The 18,284-nt window shown below is 43.8% G+C and overlaps 1 protein-coding gene and 1 pseudogene across 1 annotated transcript; both read left to right on the top strand.

The window, feature by feature from the left end:
• Positions 1–2,450: 2,450 nt before the first annotated feature.
• Alkal1 (ALK and LTK ligand 1) lies at positions 2,451–17,888 on the top strand. Its single transcript, XM_038348195.1, has 5 exons — positions 2,451–2,634; positions 13,243–13,296; positions 14,770–14,850; positions 16,329–16,405; positions 17,765–17,888. Exons 1-4 carry the CDS (start codon positions 2,451–2,453, stop codon positions 16,391–16,393), a joined length of 384 nt encoding a protein of 127 aa, XP_038204123.1. The 3' UTR covers positions 16,394–16,405; positions 17,765–17,888.
• LOC121677369 lies at positions 11,146–12,077 on the top strand (annotated as a pseudogene).
• Positions 17,889–18,284: the final 396 nt, after the last annotated feature.

Here is an 18,284-nt window from a genome sequence, read left to right as displayed (position 1 = left end):
ATTTAATTGGAGCTGTCTGACAGTTTTAAATGGTTAGTCCATGAGCACAGCAGAAGCACAGCAGAAGCAGGCAGGCAGGGTGCTGGAGCAGTAGCCGAGAGCTCACATGATCCACAAGTGGCAGGCAGAGAGGCGGGGTGAGGGGGGGCTCTGGTGTGGGCTTTTGAAACTTCTACTCAATCTTCAGTGACACACTTCCTCCAACAAGGCCACATCTCCTAATCTTCACCAAAGAGTCCACTACCTGGGGAACAGTCAAACATATAAGCCTATTGGGGCCATTCTGGTTCAAACCACCACAGTTGCTAAGTGTCTGTTTCTAAACAGACATCCCATTCTTTATATGAGAAATACCACACATGGGAAGCTAGCAACTGTTGTGAGATTATATCTACAGCAAAACTTCAAGCAGCAACTGAACGAACAGGCATTGGTAGCAAGTAGTACCCACTGGAACAAAGCAGAGAGATACTTCAGTAAGGGCAATCTGCTTTTTCATGACAAAAACCATTATTCTGGGCAGCTAAATCCATGAAGCTAGTGCTTTACAGAGACAAGGATTTTTTTCATCTAATTTACTCAAATGGTTTCTTCTGTGCCTGGCCTACAGCTTACCTGTAAGTAATTTCTGTCAAACTGAAAGCCTGTTTGCTTTAAAACTACCCTGCCTACCCTGAAATACAGATCCATGGGTCCCTCCAGAACAGAATGCTAAGAAGAATGGAGTTTGCATTTTAAAATAGCTTTAAATGTGCTAATGGGGTTTGACTGTGTTGCCCAGGCTGGTCCAAACCCCCCAAGATCAAGGACTCCTGCCTTCTCAGCCTCCAGCCGGATTCCACAGCCCTGCGCCACCTAGTGGAGCTTTGGACTCTGCCCTCTTTCACTTGCTGTCTAGAAGGCCACTAAGTTCAGTCTGAAAGAAACCATGGGGCTTGTTCTGCCTCACACTGCCCATACCGGAGGAACAAGCCCCACCAACAGTCATGATCTGTGAGGTCTTGGTTTGCTGCCTTCCCGTGCATTTGTCACGGAGAAGAGAAAGAAGCCATCAGCTTTCATCACTTGCAGCGACTTGAGGAACACGTCTGTCACTTCTCTATTTTCTCTACCGTTATTTCACACTCTGGAGCGCCACCCCCTGCTCTCTCCCTGCCTTGTTTTCCAGACTAATACCCAACTTCTGATATTTCTAATTAAATTTAAATGTAAAATTCTTTTTCAAGTCTGTGAACCTGTATGTTTCATTGTTTCACTTGAGTTGAGATGTGAGAAAGTTTGTTTCTTCTGCTAAGGTTTCTGATTTAGGCTGTCTGGGCAATAGAAGTCATTCTTACACTTTGTGGTATCTGCCTAGCAAACATTGGTCTTGTGCTTCCTCAAGCATCTCCAGTCTTTGTGCAACAGCTTTCTTGAAAGATTTCTCGTCAAAGGCATGACTTTCTAAAGCTCTTAGAAAAGTGCTTTGTGCTTTGACCCCCATTTACTCCTAATGTTTGAAAATAAAACGCTTAGGTCAACTGTATGAGTAAATCGAGAGTATTTTTTCAATTTGAGACAGACAAGGTGTCTTTGAAGAGAAATTTCGAGTCAGTCAACGACTAAGGAACCCCAAAGCCTTCTATTGCCCTTAGTTATAAGAAGTAATCAAGCCGTGGGCCTGTCGACATGTATACTTAATACAATAAGACAGGCAGACGAAATGGCTCAAACCGTAACTGATATAGTACTGACCCATCAGAAATGCTATCATTTTAAACGAATGGACCCCTCCCATTATTGATGCTAACATTGCCAGAACTTTATGGTAAATGTTTCATAACTTAATACCAGTCATGTCAGGCTCCGGTCGCCTGGCCAGAGGGACCCAGGTGTGTCCTGGTCTGGGACTCCTGGCTTATGTTGCCCTGAGTGCCAATCCTTAGACCTCCTGGGGCACCCTGGCTCTGGCTTCTTAGGACCTCTGGTCGGATGGATTCTCTTGCACCTGAGCAGGGACAGCGCCTGTGCCCACCTGGTCAGCCCTGGGGCGGAGCAAGGCTCCTGGTCAAAGAGCTCCTCACCTTGGCTCTGCTATCAGAAATCCCACCCCGCTTTCCATGTCCAGTACTAGAAGTTGTGGCTTCTTTCGAACCTGCGGTCAGCGGAGGCGGTGACCCAGACACCCACAATGTAGGGCGTGAGGAACCCGGGAGAACCTGGAACTACCTGTGCGCCTTGGCTCTATCTCTGCCCCAAACCCTGGAGACAAAGAAAGGATCCCCAGGAAGGCGCCTTGTGCTTCCGAGGGACCTGTTCCCTGATCCGCCCTCGTCCCGGGTTCCCCTGGTCCCCAGCGCCGCCCCACCTCCGGTCCCCGCCCCGCGCCCGGGAGCGCATAGACCTCGCCACGCGCCTCCAAGTCCCAGTGCTGCGCTCGCCTGTCTCTCCTCGCTCCGGATGCCAAAACCATGTGGCCCGCTAAGCCCAGCGCCCGGCTGCCCGCATTGCTGCTGCTGGCGCTGGCTTTGTCCCCGCCCGGGACCCAGGGGCGGCCCCGGGGACGCAGGGCGGTGCGTCCCGCTGAGTTCAAGCCACAGCCTTTCCTCCCGGTAACAGGGACTCGCCAGGCTCCCAGAGCCTCCCGAAGCGCAGGTAAGCCTTGCCGGTCCTCGCCGCCCTGCCCGCCCTCGGCGCCCTGCCCTTTCCTGCTCTTCACCACTCTTGAAGCTGGGCAAGCTCCTGTTGGGAAGGCTGAATTAAGCACAGCAGAGGGTAGACACCTGTAGATTCCCGGGAATCTTCCCTGGGAAGGAAGTAGCCAGCTAACTCTATTTGCCTCGGTGGAGACTTCAATAACAAAACCCGGCTAGCAAAGAAATCAGCCTTATGTGCTCCTTGCTAATTGTGTGATGTGTTTTGGAAGTAAACTGACCCAACTGTCCAAAGACCTGGGCTGCAGCCTCATCTGCCAGGATGAGGGACGACCTAGGCGGCTGTCAACAGTTCTGGGTCTTCCGGAGTTTAACTGACATGGCCGTCTTTAGTCAACTGAACATTCTGGAATGCCTCTCTCTTCCCCCTTTCAAGCTAACCCCAGAGACTGGCATGTGAATTTCAGTAAGCTGCCATGGCTGGTACTGGCTTGCATTCTTCCTGGGTCAGTTAGAAGGGCGCCGACTCTGGTCCTTCCTGCTGCTAAGATGCCTAGGAAGAAGGTAGGAAAAGTTAGGACAGAGACCGCGAGACACCTACACAGAGATGTATGAGTGAGAAAGAAAGGGAGAGTGAGAAGCCTGGGGAACAGGAGGTGCAGGGGCTCTTGGGGAGCCTGTGCAAGGTGCTAGCAGGAAACACAGTGTGAGGAAGAGAGAAGCCACTTGGTGTCTCTGCTGAAGCCTGTAGACAGGGAGCAGGGCAGAGGCTGGAGCCAAGAGCCGGTCTCCCTGGCCTGCACTGAACTTGCCTAGAGGAAAAAGCATGGGAATAGCTTGGAAGGCTCTGGAGTTCCCACTACAGCCAAGGCCTCTTCTCCACACTTTCTTTCCTCTTTCTTTCCCTCCCTCCGTCTCCCTTCTCTCCCTCCCTCCTTCCCTCCTTCCCTTTCTTGACTCCCTCCCTCCTGTCCACCTTCTTTCCTTCCTTGCTTCTCCCATCCCTCCATTTTGTTTTTTCTCCTTTTGTCTGAAGCAAGGTGTCTCTTTGTAGCCTTGAACTCCTCATCCTCAGCCCTAGAGTCATAGACACATACCACCATAAGTAGTGTAGAGTTCAATTTTAAGAAAACATAGGAAAATTTCTTAGTTTCTTTCTTTTCTGCCTCTCTCTCTCTCTCTCTTTCTCTCTCTCTCTCTCTCTCTCTCTCTCTCTCTCTCTCTCTCTCTCTCTCTCTCTCTCCCTCCTTCCCTCCCTCCCTCTCAATAGTCTCACTGTATAGCTTAGGCTACTTGGATCTCACTCTATAGTTCAGGCAGACCTAGAGTTTGCAGAAATCTTCCTGCCTCAGCCTCCCAAGGGCTAAGGTCACAGATGAACCATACCGGTCTTAACAGTTATGGCATGAATGTATATTTAGTTACCCCACAGCTTCCACTAAGAACGTATCTTCCCACACTACCCACCAGGGAGCTGAGGCTGTGCAGATGGGCAGGAGCTGGGTGTGCCTGCCCTTCCCTGCACGTTTCAGGGAGATGGGGGGGGGGGGGGACAGTGCTCATGGACAAACGCGAAGGGACGGAAAAGCATGGGAGGCTAAAGTGTGTGCGTCTGGCCCAAGCCTACTTATCTGAGAACCCTCCAGAAGATAGTGTGGGGGGAGGTCACTACAGAACGGAGGGTGCCATGATGTGACGGCTTCCTTTATACTCTTTGACTTAAAAATTATTGCTAACAAAAAATATTTACCTCGGGATCCAGTGTCACTTTGGAATACAAAAAGAATGTGAGAAAAATCTCAAACTGCAAAAATATTTATGGTAACATGCAAACTTCACCTGTTTTATTTTAGTGTAGCAAGTTAAACTTCTCTGGTTAAAGACAGTGACGGGGATCGGGGATGCTGCTCAGTGGAAGACCATTTTCCTAGCATATGTGAGGCCCTATGTTTAACCCAAAGTGCCTCCCTCTCCCAAATGACAGAGAAGACTTAAAACAATATAGCTGGGGGAAAAAAGAAGTATGGCTCACCCTCAAAAGCCATTGCTTTTCACGGCTGTTTTAAGTGGCCTAATATTTTGATCACTGTATTTTGTTTACACGGGGAGAGAAAGAGTGGCTGGCTACCCTTGAGGCTGGCTGTGAATGGAACTCTTGACATGGATCAGGGAAAAATAAGGACATGAGTACAGACAAGACAAGTTCCTATCTGGATGTTCTCACAGGAGCGGCAGGGCTCATAACTCATCCCAGAGGAAGCGTCTCCCAGGTCCTAGAGGCCAAGGACTGTCATCCCTGTGGATGAGCCTGGAATTCCCCACTGGGTTTCTGAAGTGTGAACCTGCAACAGAGAAGACCAAGCCCAGGGGGTGGTTTAGAATGCCTTGGAACTCCCACTGGGCTGTCACAGGAGGGCAGCAGAAGTCTCTTGTGTTCCACATTTCACTTCCCCTTTTTCCCTTTCTTCCCCCAACCCCTGTGTTTTCAGGTTTAAGTTCTGGAATCTTTGCTATACATGAAAGCAGCAAAAACTCAGTCAGACCCAATTTCTCCTCCTGTACCATGGCCACATAGCTCATCCCTGGCACTGCATTGTGGGGTTGTGCATCCCTGTGCACCTTGGCATCAGCAGCAGCAGCAGCTCTGCAGTGAATGCCAGCTGGGGTTCTAATCTACCTTAGTTCTGGCCCTTCTATCCCCTGAAGATGGGCCTCAGAACCGACTAGTTGAGGAATTCCTCCAGTGCCAAATGCAGCCCAATGCAGTCCCTCCATGCTTGTCCCTGTAATTCTGAGTCTCCAGCTAAGAATAAGCTTTCCCATACTCTCCTCCAATTCAAACTAATTTGCTGGAGTGGTTCATAAATGGTTATATATGAAGAGATGCATAAGATGACGTATAGAGGAAGGGGCATGTGTGAGGAAACACCCCACTCCACCCCACTCCCAGCTTCTTGAATATATATGTTCACCTATCCAGAAACTCTGAACTCAGTGCTTTTGAGTTTCTATGGAGGCTTCATTATATAGATAAGATTGATCAACTAACCCATCAGACCCATCCTGAAGCTAATCAGAAACTGCCAGACCTCAGTCAACTTCTTAACACACTATCATTTCTGAGATTCCAAGGGGTTTATGATTTTGGCCAGGAAGACCAACTTTGTATATCACAGTATCATGACATGGAGTTGTCTATCACTCCTTATCAGTAAGCTGGCCAGCTTCCCTAAGTCAGAGGAGAGGCTGGAAGTGGGAGGGCCATTCCCAGGCAGAAGGGACAGTAAATCCAAAGCCTGGGACAAGAGTTGCCAGCCAGAATTCCCTCCCTAGAACTGTTGTTTGAGCAAGGTATAGAAGGGGGTATTAGGCTCCCTGGAACAGTGATAATTAGCCACCTGTGGTATTTTCTTCCCTATAGTGTGTCTGCCATTCATGAATGTATTTGTCAATTGAATTAGCTATTCAACAATGTTTGAGATCACTTTGATAGACTTTTGATAGCCATTTTTCAACTCAGTTCGCCTTCTAATTGGTGTAGCAAATTTCCCACCACCTGGGGGGGGGGGGGAGCTGTTGTATTTCAGCGACCTTCTCGATTGTCTCCCAACTCTTTCAGTGTCTGGCTTGGGGAAGAATTACATGTGTGTGTTTCCATAGCCTTTCTTCCTGCCCTCTGAAACCAGCTCTTTTGTTCATCATCACAGTAGCAGAAAGCAACATAGTGGGACCCTGTTGGGGCAGCTGGCTCAATCCCTGCGTTCAGGGGCGTGGCTGCCCCTGGGGAGAAAAGGTACCTTTAAAAAGAACCGGTTTGGGGGGGAGACACCCTGTTCCCCCCCCCCCCCTTGACTCTCTGCTTCGCTGGAGCCTTGGCTTTGTAAGTGTACTTCTTTCTCCTTTTATTAAAACTGATTTATTCTAAAAGGACTATTTTTGGTTATTTCAAATCTCCCGCATCAGGACCCTACCGCAGACTTCGCTAGAAAAAGAAGGTTCTAGGCACTCATGCATGGACATGTAGAAAAGTTCAGAAAGCTGAAAATGGGCTGTGATAGAATAGAAGAGCTATTTTGAGATCAAAAGGAAGTTGGCATGAAATATGGGGAAATAGAAGTACAAAAGGGAGTTTGACTTTATTATATCTCCTTTTGTGACTTACACACTTCCATTATTTCTACAGAATTTCTAAAGCTGAAGACTGATAGGGGTTGTTTAAGTAAATGTAAGGCCATGCTGATTAATGGTGGAGCCTCCAAACAAACTTAAGATCCCATTAGGGAGGTTACTCTAAGCAACTGCAAATGACATTCTTTATTACATAGTGTGGGATATGACCCCTCTCCAGTCATAAATCAGTATTGGCTTCTCTTGAGTTTTCCAAGAAGTCCTAAGCTCTCTCAAAGGCAATGAGGGACCAGGAACTAAACAGATAGCCTGCAGGCAGACAGAAAAATCTTACACATTTTTGATCCTGTGCTTAAAAACAATGACCTTTTCATACTCTTTCATACTCTTCTGCCCTAGCAACCAAAACGACAGACTTCTGTGGTATTAAAGGTATAGGATTTTTCTCCCCACAAGTGGCACAGTCCACCCTGCAGTGGATACCATCTGGTGTCCTTGAACCTCGCTTAATTCTGATGTTCTCCTTGTGGAGACAGGGTCCAACTCCAGGAGTGATCCCACTTCACGCCTAGTCTCAAGACTAAAAACTTGACATTCTGATTGTTGAATACGAGCAAAGTCAACCTACTTACAAACAGAGAAAATTAAATTCATTTGGGGCTAATTAGGATGGCAGTATGAGAAAAATACAAAATCAAGATGTGTTCTGATATTTACAAAATATTGTATTTATTTAACTTCAGTTGGGTGACTTACTAGGCATTATGGCCTGAACTGGCAGAAGCTGCCATATAAGAAAACAACTAGTCTAGGAGAAAGGAGCGTTAGTACAAAGGCAGGGATGAATTGTTTCGAGAAACTGGTATGGCCAGTGTGTGTGTGTGTGTGTGTGTGTGAGAGAGAGAGAGAGAGAGAGAGAGAGAGAGAGAGAGAGAGAGAGAGAGAGAGAGAGAGAGAGAGAGAGAGAGATTCTGTGTGGGGGAGCAGAAGTTAGGAAGGCACGATGTCTGCTGCCTAGTTCTAAGGTTCAAGCATGCAGCTTCGTGAGGTATGATTAACCCTTACCTCCCAGCTCCACTTCAAGTGCCCTGCACAAGCGCTAACTCCAGTCTGATTTTCCTGACACCCATCTACAAACAGGGCTCTACATGGTTTGATTCACTAGAGCAATGAACAGAACTAGGGGAAACATTATACCCACTTTTGTTTATCATAAAAGGGTTAAAGAGATGAAGGCTGGGGAAAGCCACTAACCTCCATGCCCTCTGCGTGGAAGTTCACTTTCTCTGGTCTTCATGTGCTTGGCTATCTGGAAGCTCTGAAACCCCACCGTCTTATGGCTTTGGTGGTGGTTTCATTACACAGGTAGGATTGATTGACTCATCGGTCATTGGTGTTTACTGAACTTTCAGCTCTTCTCCTTTCCCTGAGGCTGGACCTCTGTGTTGCTTTCTTGTTTCTAGTGATGATCTCCCATCCCGAAGCACTCTTAAGGCTTCTGGTCCTCACTCAAATCACTAGCATGCAGAAGATAGAAATGAGCATCGAGAAGCAGGTCTGAAAGCCAGGACAGATTTCCTAGTATCACATCTCTCCTTCTTCATGATATCTCTTTGTGTTTAGAAATAGCTAAACATACCCCAGAGTTATGTTTATTAAAAAAAATCTCAAAAACCCCTAGATATATTTGGATACCGATGGCACTTTCATTATAATGGAATTCTATTCATAAAATCTAAATTCCTGTATTGTAAATCTGTAAGGTTTCCGTCTGCCCAACTAGACAGTCATTCATTAATACCTGGTGATTAACAATGAAAATATCTTTTTTGCTATTTTGCATAGTATCAAGATAGAGTGTATAGTTTGTTTTTCAGACTGAGTATCACTATATAGTCCAAGCTAACCTTAAGCTCCAATCCTGGACATGCCACCATGCCTGGTTATGTCAATTCTTTCTTAAAACATTTCTAGTAAACATAATTAAGGTTCATAGCCTGATGTTTCCTATACAGAGGGAAATGACTACTATAGTCAAGCTACCATGTCCCTCCCCTTTGCTTTTAATGTGTGTTAATATTTTATTGGTAGGTTTGCTTAGAGTTATTTGTTTCACTGAAAGCTGTTAGGGTGGGACGAGGTCAAGGTGGAAAGGATACATATGATTTTACTCCGCGTTTGTGTTTGGCAGGTGCTATACGCAGATGTCTTCTGTCTGCTGGGCTCCGTAGCCAGATGCTCCAATCATAAACATTCATTATGAGCATCCAGAGCTCACTGACATGAACGGATCTCTTCCTATTCGCAGCGCTTCTGGCAGCAACAGTTATCTACTTGAAGGATCCATTTGTCTCAGCGGAAAGTAAAGGAAGTCCATGTAGGAAGCCGATAGAGTCGCCCAGGGTTGCTTCCTCCCCCCACCCCAGAACATTGCTTTTTAATCAGAGATTGACTAGGGAAGCTACAAATTTTTAAATTTCTTTAAAATTTGTATTATATTTATTTATATGTGCACGTATGTATATGTGTGTGCATTTGCTGGGGTACATTTGTGGAAGTCAGAGAACAACCTGTGGGAGTCCGTGTGGCCCCCAGGGATTGATCTTGGTCATCAGGCTCAGCAGCAAGCACCTTTACCTACTAAGCCATCCTACTTGCCCTAAAATTATATTTTCATCATACTTTTTCCTTTTTGCTGTTCATCTTTATGGTTGTAAGTAAACTCCCAAATATTAGGAGCAGATTTCCAAGACTGCTGTCAGGAGACAGAGAGGCAGGTGATGTTTCCCTCCTGTCTCTGTGGCAACAGGAAGCACTGTGGATATGAAATACAGTAGACCTGGCCTTATGCTTAGTGTCACTTTTAAAGTGTTCAGGTACCTACAGCCAACCAAGGCTTAAAAGTGTTACATGGGGGACTAGAGAGGTAGCTCAATGGTTAGAGACATGGCCTGATCTTAGGACACAAGATTGATTCCCAGCCTTCACATGGTAACACACAATTGTCTTCAATTCTAGTTCCAGATGATCCAATGCCCTCTTCTGGTATCTGAGCACACTGTATGTGCACGGTATACAGATATACATGCAGGGAAAATACCCATACCCATAAAATAAATAAATGAAAAAGAAAGTATTAGGTGGAAAATTACAGCAGTAGTTCCTGTGAGATGGTTCAGTGGGGGCCAGCATGAGGAGGCACACCAGTCGAATCTCCAGAACCCATGTCCAGCCAGGTGCAGTAATGGGCACCCCTATTCCTAGTTCTCACAGACAGAGAGAGCTTGCCCCGCCGTCACCCAGTGTTCAGTTCTGAAGGTGATGCTGGGTGTTCTGTGCTCTCTGCTGTGTGCTCGCTGGCACTGGCAGCTCGGGCACCTATGCAGCTTTCTGGCACTACACAGGAGCCCAGGGCCGCTCCAGAGCCCTGCTGGTGCCGGTCCTAGAAGAACTGAGCAGGGTGTGGCACTGTTGTGTGGAGACCAGACCTCAGTCCCTATCCTGTCTCACGGGAATTGATCCTGTGTCTCCCTATTGGTTACTGCTCTCTTAGTTTTATGGAGAAGCTTTCCTCCAATTAATAGGCTGCCTCGGGTGGAAGGAGAAGAGCACTTCTAGAGCTTTTAGGACTCAGTGAAGAAAATGTGAAGAAAAATATGCACTACTTGGGAAAGGTAGGGGTTGCTTGAAATAGGACAATAAAGCCTAAAGGTGTCCAGGAAGGAGCCAACAGAAGCAAGAAGCTGGAGGAGAATGGAAAGAAGCTGGAGAGAGGAGTTCACGCTGAAAGGTGATGAAATACAGTTTCTAGAGAAAGAACTAAGAGAAGTCTGAACATTCTGCACAGAATGGATTGATGGCCTGTACTTTCAAAAGGATACATCACTAGCAAACAGGCTGAAGCTTTCAGATCATGAGTAGCTGAAGCCAAAATGATGCTCAGGGTAGTTTAAAGCTGAAATCTCGGAAGAACAGGTGATCTGAATAGAGAGAAAACACACTAAAAGTCCCAACAAAGAACAGAAAAGCTGTCACAATAAAGAAAGCAGCCTCCAGCCTTTCTGTGTTGGGTGGCCAATGATGAAGATTAGGTCACCATGTTTGAAGACGATGTGGCTGATGATGGTAAACTGGAATTGGATGTATAGTGAATCACAGAATTGTGTTGAGTTCAATACCAAAAGGAACTCAGAAGGAACAGAGTCATGCAACTGAGTTAGAAGCTTCTTTAAAAAACCACAGGAGTTCGATCGGTAGTGGGAGCAGAGAGTGGACCCCAGAGAGCCCTGAGAGCCTTACCGCCGCTGCTGCAGGCCTAGTCAACATCACACCCCGAGAGGAGCTGCAGCCGTCGCTGCAAGCCTCAGTCACCACCACTGCAACCATGAGCAGCAATGCGAAGACCCAGCAGCCGCCCACCGCCCCCACTGCCACCCTCAGCACCGCCGACACCAAGCCAGTCTCCAAGGGCAGCGCGTGGGTAGTTGGCACATTAGCAGCGCCTGCGGGTGGGGACAAAAAGATCATCGCATTGAAGGTTTTGGGAACAGTACAATGGTTCAACGTAAGGAAAGGATATGGTTTCATCAATAGGGTTTGTACACCAGACGGCCATAAAGAAGAATAACCCCAGGAAGTACCTTCGCAGTGTGGGAGATGGAGAGACTGTGGAGTTTGATGTTGTTGTAGGAGTAAAGGTCGCAGAGGCAGCGAATGGTACAGACCCTGGTGGAATTCCAGTTCAAGTCAGTAAATACACAGCAGACCGTAACCATTATAGACGCTATCCACATCGTAGGGGTTCTCCACGTAATTACCAGCAGAATTACCAGGATAGTGAGAGTGGGGGAAAAGAACGAGGGATCGGAAAGCGCTCCTGAAGGCCAAGCCCAACAACGCCAACCCTGTCGTAGGCGAAGGTTCCCACCTTACTACTTGCGGAGACCCTATGGGCGTGGGCCACAGTATTCCAACCCTCCTGTGCAAGGAGAAGTGATGGAGGGTGCTGACAACCAGGGTGCAGGAGAGCAAGGTAGACCAGTGAGACAGAATATGTATGGGGTTACAGACCACGATTTCCCAGGGGCCCTCCTCTCCAAAGACAACCTAGAGAAGATTACAATGAAGAGGACAAGGAACATCAAGGAAACGAGACCCAAGGTCATCAGCCACCTCAACATTGGTATCGCAGCAACTTGAATTACCATCTCAGATGCCCAGAGAACCCTAAACCACAAGATGGCAGAGGCAAAAGAAGTCAGTCCTCTAACTGAGAATTCGTCAGCTCTCGAGGCTGAGCAGGGCGGGGCTGTATAAATGTTGGCTTACCATCTCTACCATCATCCGTTTGGTCATCCAACAAGAAGAAATAAATATGAAATTCCAGCAATAACAAATGAACAAAGATTGGTCCTGAAGACCTTCAGTGCTTGCTTTTTGCCCGTTGACCAGATATGCTAGAACTATCTGCATTATCTATGCAGCATGAGGTTTTTATTATTTTTACCTAAAGATGTCTCTTTTTGGTAATGACAAATGTGTGTGTGTGTTTTTAAAGTCTGTTTTTTCTCAATATACCTTTAATGGATTTTAAATTGTTTTTAATTTGTAATAAAAAGTTTACAACTTGATTTTTTTTAAAAAAAAAGTCAACAAACTGCAAGCACCTGCTAATAAAGGTCTTTTTTAAAAAAGCCACAGAAGGAGGAAGAAGGAAAGTTTCATGCAGGTATCTGAAGGAGCTAGAGTGAAGTGGTACCTTACAGAGAGCAGTACAACCTTTTAGACGAAAGAGGCATCTTTGCAGCAGAAATGCACATACAGACATAAAGTAAAGGCCGAAGTGTTTCCAGACACAAAGCAAAATCCCACAGCAAGTGGAAATTACCAGCTAAGAAGAGAAATTTACGATGCAGAACAGAGCACCAGGCAGTTGAGGAGCTGGAGAACCAAAGGAGGAGAGGTAGCTGTGAGTGTATACTGGGATTGGCAGGCAGCAGGAAGAACAAGTGAGCCACTGAGCCTGACTTGAGCTTCTGAGAACTCAAAGCCCACCCGCTAGTGATGCAGTTCCTCCAACAACACCACACCTACTCCAATGAGCCCATACTTCCTAATAATGTCATTCCTTATGGACCTGTAGGGAACATTATCATTTAAATCACTGCAGCAATGCAAGGGTTAAAGAATGATGATGTTCACTGAGGTTGGGGAACACAGGATTGGGGAATCTCTGGGAAGTCAGAAAATCAGACATTCAGCAGTAGACATTGGTGAGGGGTCTGAATGGTTCCCTGGGGGAGGTATAGAACAAACAACAAGCTAAGGTAGAGATCCAGAGCTCTGGAGAATGGATCGGGCCAGAGCCCAGTGATCTGAGACCTGCTATGCCTACTACATGGATCTATGTGTATAGAGTTATACCTATGTTTTAATAGTGGAAATCCATCCTAGAAATTATGAACTCTTTTTTTCTTTTCAGAAATATTCCCAAGAGACTTGTCCTTGAAAGACAAATTCATAAAGCATTTCACAGGTAAGTTTACACTATTTCAGTGACTCAGTTATAAAAGAAAGATTTTTTATATAGAATGCATTCATAGACAATGGAGCTATTGATATTAATGTCTAGAAGAGCCTTGAGGTCAGCTGGGTTTTCAGTCAACTGCTACCAACTTGTATGATCTATCAAGTGCACTAGAATTTGATAAGCAGTAGAACGTAAAGGATCTTTTAAAGAGCAATGAAAAGGATGCTTTACTGAGAGCCAACCGTGAAAGCTTGCAATGTGACAGGCTTTCTAAACTGGCCTTTAAAGTACAAGAGTGTGGTCATAAGGCACCCATTGGGCCAGGCTTGAGGGCTATGGTGAAAGAAGACAGGCAGATAATAGGCATGGACTGGGGATGAAGGGTGAACTTAAGAAGGAGATGCATTTGGCTAGTGGGGAAGGAAGCAGTGTGAACAAACCGGATGGCAAACAACCTTCAGAATTAGACTGTGCTTTGGCCAGCACAGCATTGAGGTTTAGTAAACAGGAGACAGATGAGCATATGTTACACACATACCCCTCTTGGATGCTTTCTTGTTTGTTTTTAAAATTGCAATTCAATTATAACATTTCTCCCTTTCCTATGCTCCCTCTCAGCCCTCTTATATACCCCCACCCACTCTCCTGCAAATCAATTGCCTGCTTTTTCATCAGTTGCTATTGCATGCATATATGTGTATACATACATTCTTAAATATAACCTATTGAGTCCATATAATGTTACTTGTATGCAGGATTTTTGGGGCTAATCACTTGTCATTGTTCTTCCCATGGGAAGGAATGGCCACATGGCCTTCTCCCAACCTTCCTCAGTTGCTTCAGTTCTTTGTACAGGCCCAAAACCTCATTGCCTGCCTTCCCATCTCAAGTACTAGAATTACAGTCCAACACAACTACACCCAGCTGTTAAATTTCAAATGGCGTTTCTGAGTGTCATGCAGAGACACCTGTAGACGAGGAAGGCAGCCCTGAGTGTTGGGGAGATGCCTGTGGACCAGGGGGAAGGAGGAAAGTTTTGCTGCAGTTTCAAGGCCCTACTCCCTTTGCAGTAATTCCTTACACTAATGAGCATACATTGCTTCAATTCAAAACAAATGTCATCACTAGAAACATGAGTTCCCATTAAGTAGGAAAAAAAAAATCAAGGGGCCAGAAAGCCACTCCCTCCTGATTTGCTCTCTGCATTTCCCTTCTGTCTGGAGTGTCCCCTTCCAGTTCCTCATGTGCTCTTCTAGCCAGAAGGTTCCATGATGTGAGATATTGAGAATGTGGTGCAAACTTAGATCAGCGTTTAGCACCTCCCACAGTGTCTGGGTAAAGGAAGGAATTCTCAGGCCAGTTCTTTAAAGGGTAGGAAGGACAGAATCTAGAGTTGCACTGTCTCCAGCCACAGAGTGCTAGAAACTTGCTTGGGAAACACGCCCAGGTTTATAATAAGCATTCTTTCCCTTTCTCTAGGGCCTGTCACATTTTCAGCTGAATGTAGCAAACACTTCCATCGACTTTATCACAATACCAGGGATTGCTCCATGCCAGCTTGTAAGTTGCCTGGGCAAATCTTAGAAAAACAACAGCAACAACAAAAACCCAATCCAACAATGAATGCATAAACTTTCAAGCTTCAATTCTCTTTGGGTGGGACTCAGTAGACTAAACATTGTATGGGATGCTATTTATAATCTTTCAGTACTCAAACTCAAGGTTGTGTGTATTGTTGAAATATAAGGAACGAGAGATCACATTCGGGTTGGGAATATTTCCAAATCTGAAAATAGCCAGGTTTTCTTAAAGACTAGAATGTTTGTCAGGACAGAAACCTTTTATCATTATTCAAATTCCTTGGTATAAATAAAGTGATTTCTCACATAAATGAAAAAAAAACCCAGTGAGCTGACTATGAAGAAGTTAACATCTCTCCCTAAGTTATTTTGAAGTAAATGTTTTTATATCGCGTCATTTGTACAGTGTGTGCTGGGTTTCCCTGAATGATGATAGTCCTTTGTACAATGAGTTCTTTTGAACACTTAAGTTAATGGAGTTAATAATAATTCCAAACATAGCACTAAATAACCATCATTCAAAATGCCCAGTTATGATGATATATGGTAGCTGAATTGCCTGTTTCAAATTCCTTTCTAAATCTAAAATTTCCTTTTACAGTGAATGGCTTCTGAGCATTTTATTTCTTGTAATCTAGATGACTCTGAGGAGTATTTAACTTTACTTAGGATTGAAAATTGAGTCAGATTTTTGTATGTTTTTCAAAAACAAAACTTTCCATTTAATGACTAGGAAAAATTAAGTCCAATGGATTTATTCTAGTCTGCTTTTCCGTCGCTGTGGTAGAATGCAGACCAAGAATGATGTAGGGAAAGATTTATTTCAGCTTACACTTCCACCACTGATGGAGACCAACAGGAACTCAAGGCAGGGACCTCAAGGCCAGAACTGAAGCAAAGGCAGTGGAGGAATGCCGCTTACTGGTTTACTCCCATGCCTTTCTAATGTCTTACACACCCCAGAACCACCTTCGCAGGATGGATACCACCCGCAGTAGGTAGTCTGGTCCTTCCACATAACCATTAATCAAGAAAATGCCCACAGATTTACTTACAGGACAACCTAAGGGAAGCAATCCCTCAATTAAGGGTTCCTCTTCCTGCTCGACTCTAGTCTGTATCACATTGACAAAAACAAACAAAATAATAACTCAACTGGCCAGCAAGAGATTCAAGGCAAAGACAATGGATGATGGCATAGTTTGGTGGAGAGAAGGCAGTTTTGGGAACTAAAACACTTGGCTGTTGTGAAATAAGTAACCTTTGAAGTTGTGTTTTCCTCTCTAATGTGAAGGCATCAAATTTCCATATCTTTTCAAAAAAACAAAAGAACACACGTGTGTTGTTAGGGACTTCTAAAATGATGGTGGGAACATGCATCATTGACAATAACATTACTTTTTTTCTCATTCGCAACACTGAACTCTATGTATTGTTATTTTTAAATTGCTTTTCTAGATTACAAAAGGTGTGCTAGATTGCTGACGAGATTAGCCGTGAGCCCGCTCTGCTCCCAGACCTAGGAAATTTACCCTGTGAGTATCTATTTATTTATTATTTATTTACTCATCCTAAGGGTATTTCTCTTCTCCATTTCCTTTCTGTCCTCTCACCTCCCCCATAGTTTTGGGGATCAAACACAGGGTATGCACAAACAAATGCTTTATCACTGAGTTGATCCACCAGCCCTAACACTATGTCTTAAGGAAATGTTGCCTATAATGCCAAATTTCAGATTCAGGCACACAAGAGACTAAGTGCTATCATGCAAAATAATCAAATTGTGTCTGGTGACTCAGTTGGAACTGTTGTTTTTTTTACATTGTTGCTATTATTACTATTTCAAAGCAGCCATTACAAATTAGAAGCTATAGACACTGTGAATTCTGAATATTCATAGCCACCACATTTAAATTTTTCCTTTGCCTTAGAGGAAGAAAATGTGTTAACTCACTTGAATTAGTTCATTCCAAACTGTTTCAATCCTTTTGAATTTTCAAAACATAATGTATAAGTAAACCTATCTGGCTATTGAAAGTACCTACATGAATCCACACCCACCCATATATACATATATCCCTTTCTTGGGTCTTTATTTTTTGTACATGAAAATTTATTTGAAGCTCTTATAGTAATAAAGTAATTGGATTTGTTTCTCCCCCAGTATTGAATGATCATTTAAAACATGGGACTTGGGATGTAGTTTAATGTTAGAGCCTGTATTTGTGTATGCGTCAGGTCCCGAATCCAATACTAAAACCACCCAAATATAAAGGTAATAAAATATTGTCCACAAACTACATTTGCCTGGAATTATTTTTAATTGAAGAGTTGAAATCATGACTAAAACAGTTTTGAGTTTCACTGATGTCTTGTATAATATTCCATGTAAATGTCTGGTTTATATTGCTATATATTTGAGATTTTATTTACTTTTATCTTATTTGTATGGGTTTTTCGCACATGCGTATGCCTGGCACTGGAAATTTGAGCTGCCATGTGGGTGCTGGAAATAGAGAAGGATTTTCTGGAAGAGCAGGCAGTATTTTCAGCTGATGAACCATCCCTTCAGACCTGCTTCAGATTATTTAATCAAGAGATTATAATCACAATAATCCAGTTTAATATGTTCTAAGCACATTTTCTGAGCTACTTGTTTGCTGTCAATAGGAAGATCAACATCTTTCTTCTATATAAAATTCCCTCCTTGAGTGGAGAAAAATTTATAGTGCAATAAAAACAATATAAATAAAATAAAATAAAATCCAGCCTGCTTTCTTGGGGTTATATTTTTTTAAATAAATAATATAAAATGCAAATATTAAAAGTATCAAAATATTTTATGTGTGTTAAAAACCATGTTGCTACTATTTTTATTCTCTTTTTCCTTTCAGACATTTCATAAGATGCAAATCTAATTTGAAGAAAAAGTATTTGGAATCATATTTAATGTTTAGTTTCAGATGAACCTGCATAAAGTAACTTCCCAGGAGTTAACTGATGAGTGGTGTCCCGAAGGAGAATGAAGGCTTTCTTGGCTTGCCTTTGTGTAAACAAAAATTCATAGTATTTTTTAAAAACCAACTTTAAATCATATATTGTAAATAGAATATTTAAAACTGTGTCATATTTTTGCTAGAAATATTATTTTTATATGGTTAACATTCATAAGAAATATTAAATTATGCAAATTATGTCTCAGTACCAGTGAAAAATAATAACTTTATTGTACATGATTTTAGTGATATGTTGTACAGATATTTGTGTGTACTGTGCTCAGTTTTGTAATTATTATTTAATATTTAAAAGTCTTTATTAATAATTTGTTGCATTTATTATTTATTAATAATTATTTGCATTAATTTGAACTGTGAATTTTATTAAAACAGGAATATGAAAAAAATGTCATTTCTT

This window comes from Arvicola amphibius, chromosome 11 (genome assembly GCF_903992535.2).
Source record: "Arvicola amphibius chromosome 11, mArvAmp1.2, whole genome shotgun sequence".
Lineage (NCBI taxonomy): Eukaryota > Metazoa > Chordata > Mammalia > Rodentia > Cricetidae > Arvicola > Arvicola amphibius.
The sequence above is the reverse complement of the archived record's forward strand: the minus strand, read 5'-3'. Positions and strand labels throughout refer to the sequence as shown.

Coding starts and splice junctions, on each gene's coding strand:
- Alkal1 (XM_038348195.1), top strand. CDS start 2,451: ATGTGGCCCGCTAAGCCCAGCGCCCGGCTGCCCGCATTGCTGCTGCTG. Junction 2,635..13,242: donor CAGAGCCTCCCGAAGCGCAG/GTAAGCCTTGCC, acceptor TTTTCTTTTCAG/AAATATTCCCAAGAGACTTG. Junction 14,851..16,328: donor GGATTGCTCCATGCCAGCTT/GTAAGTTGCCTG, acceptor TTGCTTTTCTAG/ATTACAAAAGGTGTGCTAGA.